The sequence below is a fragment of the Myotis brandtii genome, unplaced genomic scaffold (assembly GCF_000412655.1).
Source record: "Myotis brandtii unplaced genomic scaffold, ASM41265v1 scaffold404, whole genome shotgun sequence".
NCBI classification, from domain to species: Eukaryota; Metazoa; Chordata; class Mammalia; order Chiroptera; family Vespertilionidae; genus Myotis; species Myotis brandtii.
Genome location: NW_005365520.1, coordinates 45,818 through 50,884, shown reverse-complemented (window position 1 = coordinate 50,884; position 5,067 = coordinate 45,818). Strand labels below are relative to the sequence as shown.

At 39.6% G+C, this 5,067-nt stretch overlaps 1 protein-coding gene across 1 annotated transcript in view; it reads right to left on the bottom strand.

Moving 5' to 3' along the window:
• Positions 1 to 5,067, bottom strand: part of LANCL3 (LanC lantibiotic synthetase component C-like 3 (bacterial)) — a 51,335-nt gene that overhangs the window by 45,124 nt on the left and 1,144 nt on the right. The window contains exon 2 of the mRNA XM_014545374.1: positions 4,631 to 4,670. Within this exon, the coding sequence (XP_014400860.1) occupies positions 4,631 to 4,670 (40 nt within the window). The remainder of the gene's footprint in view (positions 1 to 4,630; positions 4,671 to 5,067) is intronic.

The window sequence follows — 5,067 nt, the reverse complement described above, 5'->3', positions numbered from 1 at the left end:
GAAATGGACATATTCTTAGAAAAATACAACCTTCCAAAACTCAACTAGGAGGAATCAAAAAATCTGAATAGGCCAATAACTATGGAGGAAATTGAAGCAGTAATCAAAAAACTTCCAACAAACAAAAGCCCAGGACAGACGGCTTTACAGGAGAGTTTTATCAAACATAAAAAGAAGAAATAAAACCCATCTTCCTCAGGCTATTCCAAAAAAATTCAAGAGGTAGGAGCACTTCCAAGCTCTTTCTATGAAGCCAGCATTACCCTAATCCCCAAACCAGATAAAGACAATACAAAGAAAGAGAATTACATAGATGAACACAGATGCTAAAATCCTCAACAAAATTACAGCAAATCAGATCCAGCACCACATTAGAAAGATCATACACAATGACCAATTTGGATTTATCCCAGGGATGCAAGCCTGGTACAATATCTGCAAATCAATAAACATGATACATCACATAAACAAATTGAGAAACAAAACCCACATAATCATATCAATTGATGCAGAAAAAGCATTTGACAAAATCCAACACCCTTTCTTGATAAAAACTCTCAGCATTGTGGGAATAGAGGGATCATACCTCAATATAATAAAAGCCTTATATGACAAACCTTCAGCCAACATCATAATCAATGGGCAAATACTAAAACCATTTTCCATAAGAACAGGAACAAGACAGGGATACCCATTTCCACCATTCCTGTTCCACATAGTACTGGAAGTGCTAGCCATAACAATCAGACAAGAAGGATAAATAAAAAATATTCAAATTGGAAAAGAAGAAGTAAAACTGTCATTATTTGCAGATGACATGATACTGTAAGTAGAAAACCCTAAAGTTTCCATTAAAAAAACTATATTTAATAAATAAATTTGGCAATGTAGCAGTTTCTAAAATTAACACACAGAAATCTATGGCTTTTTTATACACCAATAATGAACTCACAGAAAGAGAAATTAAAAAACAACCCCATTTGTCATTGCAACAAAAAATTAAGATACCTAGGAATGAAGCATGTTCAGTGATATCGTTGGGGTAGTCGAAAATCACCTTTGCATTTACACCGTGGAAATGGGCAAACACTTTAAATCAGAATTTGTTTTTGTTTTTTGAGAACCAGTTTCTCAACACACTACCAGATTCATGTGACAAAGAAGAAGAGCAAAGGAGCTGGCAGAAAATCATGATGCCTCTTCAGACCAAAGCAAATCACATGGCCACAGATGACAATGGGGCAGGAACACCATTTACAGGAGGCCCTGCAAGTCATGTGGCAAAAATGGGGAGGGAACAATCTACCCCACTGTCTGAATGATTGTAACTGACCAAACCCCAAAGTGGGACATGTGGAATGACAGTCTTTTAATGATATAGATCAGTGATTCCCAAAGTGGGTGCTACCGCCCCTTGGTGGGCGCTGCAGCGATCCAGGGGGGGCGGTGATGGCCACAGGTGCATTTGTTTTAACTTTTTTTGTATTACCTTTCTATTCTGAGTTCAATAAATAGTTTCATAATTTCAAACTTCAATGTTTCTAATTTACACCTTTCTTTACTATATTTTACGAAAAAGGTAGAAACATTAATACATATATCTTTCTGTTTAATTGCTATTAAAATTTTAAAAAAATTAATTTCCAGGGGGCGCTGAGTAATATTTTTTCTGGAAAGGGGGCGGTAGGCCAAATAAGTTTGGGAACCACTGATATAGACCAATGGAACAGAACAGAGAACTCAGAAATTGACCCAAGCCATTATGCTCAATTAATTCTTGACAAAGAAGGCAAGAGCATACAATGGAGTCAAGACAGTCTCTTCAATAAATGGTGTTGAGAAAATTGGACAGATACATGCAAAAAAATGAAACTAGACCACCAACGTATACCATACACTTAAATAAACTCAAAATTATTAAAAGACTGAAACATAAGAGGGGAAACCATAAAAATCTTAGAAGAATCCATAGGCAGCAAAATATCAGACATTTGTCATAGCAACATCTTACTGATACAGCTCCTAGGACAATAGAAACTAAGCAGAAAATAAACAAATGGGACTACATCAAAATAAAAAGTTATGCACAGCAAAAGAAACCATCAACAAAAGAGCAAGTGAGCCAACTACATGGAAGAACATATTTGCCAATGTTACATCCGATAAGGGTTTAATCTCCAAAATTTATAGGGAACTCATACAACTTAACAAAAGGAAGATAAACAATTCAATAAAAAATTGGACATACATAAGGCCAACAGACATATGAAAACATGCTCAAAGTCACTAAACATCTGAGGGATGCAAATCAAAACAACAAGGAGGTACTATCTTACAGCTTTCAGAATGGCTATCATCAACAAAGGAAAAGTGCTGGTGAGGATGTGGAGAAAAAGGAACCCTAGTGCACTGCTGGTGGGAATGCAGACTGGTGCAGCCACTGTGGAGTACAGTATGGAGTTTCCTCAAGAAATTAAAAATGGAACTCACATTTGACCCAGTTATCCCACTTCTATAAATATATCCCAAGAAATCAGAAACACCAACCAGAAAGAATATATGCACCCCTATGTTCATAGCAGCACAATTTATAATAGCTAAGATTTGGAAACAGCCTAAGTGCCCATCATCAGATGAGTGGATTTAAAACCTTGGTACAGCTACACAATGGAATACTCTGCTGCTGTAAAAAAGAAAGAACTCTTACCATTTGCAACAGTATGGGTGGACCTGGAGAGCATTATGCTAAGCAAAATGAGCCAGTCAAAGAAAGGTAAATATCACATGATCTCACTCATTTGTGGAATATACCACAAATGAGTGGTAATGAACAAAATGAACTGATGAACAAAAATGGATGCAGAGACATAGAAGCATCCAACAGACCGACAAACCTCAGAGAGAAGGCAGGGGAGAATTGGAGGGGGGTAAGAGATCAACCAAAGGACTTATATGCATGCATATAAGGATAACCAATGGACACAGATACTATGAGGGTGAGGGCATGTACTGAGGGGTGGGAGCTGCCAGGGACAGGTCAAGGGGTGGGGGAATAGACATATGTAATACTTTAAACATAAATAATTAAGTTTAAAAAACTGATTAGTCTTTTTCTCTTTTTTCAATACCTAAAATCACATTTTAGCAAATGTGTTTATTGGGGTTCAGGGAAGCAGTGTGATATAATACAGGTTTGGCTATGAATGGTATATTCTCACTGTGCAAAGTGAAACCTGAAGCTATTGGAGCTGGGGTGAGGTGGGATGTATTGAGTGACCATTATTGGGAAGTTCAGAATTTTTGGCTCTGTCATTTTATGGCACTGAGCAAGTGATTTAACCTCTCTGGCTTCACTGTCTTCATCTGCAAAATGAGTAACTTCCCAGGACCTTTCTTGTTCATAATTTACATGATTTATAAATACATATATAACTTTCTTACCTCCTCTTGTGTTCATTTAGGTATTGCAAGGAATCCTCTGTATGATCATGTCCAAAGTAATTTTGCTATGTTGATATTTTGTTTTCAGGTACTTTAAAGGGGAAACAACTATTTTCTAGTTTCTTTTCAGAAACAGTTTTAGCTGAAGGTCTTTGAGAGAGATGGAACAGACTGTTGAAACTCAGAGGGAAGGTGGGGATGGGTGGGAAAAGATCAACCAAAGAACTTGTATGCATATATATGCATAACTCATAGACACAGGCAATAATGTGGTGAAGGCCTGGGGTGAATTGGCAAAGGTGGGCTAGATGGGGGTCAATGAGGTAAAGAAAGAGGATATATGTAATACTTTCAACAATAAAGATTTAAAAAAATCTAGATGTAATCACTTTCCATATAAACAACAGTGAAAAAGGCAATTTGGAGTAACTTGACCATGAAGGCATGCTAAAGGACCCCCCCCCCCCCCCCCCACTGCATGGTAGACATAATGAACAAAACTCTCACGGTGGCTATTTCTTTTTCATTTTACACCTAGCAGAAGAAGGAAAGGAGAATTTCAGGAGGAGCTGGCTCTGTGGCTAAAGAATGAAGTAAAAGACACCTTTGTTCTGTTAAGGACAAGAAACTCTGCAAAGAGAGACAGAATGGCGGCGGTATAGACGGACATGTCCTGAGCCTTGTCCCAGAGCAGATAGGGTGAGCAGCTGAAACGAGTAACATCCAGCCCGAATTGGCAAAGGAGACTCAGCTGGGAGACAGTTTGCAGCCAGGAAGGGCAAAGGACCCCTGAAGAAAGGTAAAATCAAGGCTCTGGGAAAGATAATCTGCCAGACCTCTGAGCCCTGAGGATCAGAGGGAATCCACATGGCACCGCTTGATCTGTGTCCCTTGGGACAGGCACAGTGTTTGGCTGTGGAAAGAAGGTACGCAGAACTGCTGGTCGGCAGGGGATTCTAGATCTGGGTCCACAATCAGGAAAGGCTGAAGAGTGCCTGCAGGAGAAGAGCACAAAGAGGCGCAGCCTTTCCCCCTCGTAGGGGATTCTAGATCTGGGTCCACAGTCAGTAAAGGCTGAAGAGTGCCAGCAGGAGAGGAGTGCGCAGAGGTGCAGCCTCTCTGGTCTCTGTGGCTTGTGCCTTTCTTCATAGAGCCTAGTTCATAGGACCTTTCAGATACAGACACTTACCCGTGGCTGGAGTGTGGGAGAAGTTGTGGACTTGTGGAATCTGGGGAGAGAGGAGGGTCCAGGAGAAGTGGCAGTGAGTTTGGTGCTGAGTCATACCTGAGCCTGGGACCTGGGCAGCCATTTTGTCCTAAAGAGATAGCCCCTCCCTCCAGTATCCAGGCAACTAATACAGCCACACCCAGATTCCACCCTGAATGGTACAAAGGATTGAAAAAACAAAACCTAAATAGTCCCTGAGAGCACAAAGGGGCTGGACTATAGAGAGACTTTCAGTCCCAGCAACTGGAACCTGAGAAACACTACAGTACAGAAGACTGAGATCTTAAGCCAGCCAAAGGAACACTTTACTTTTTCATTTTTATTTTTATTTTTATTTTTTTTTATTATTTTGTTATCTCTTTTTTTCTTCTTTTTTCTTTGTTTTCCTGTTTTTGTTC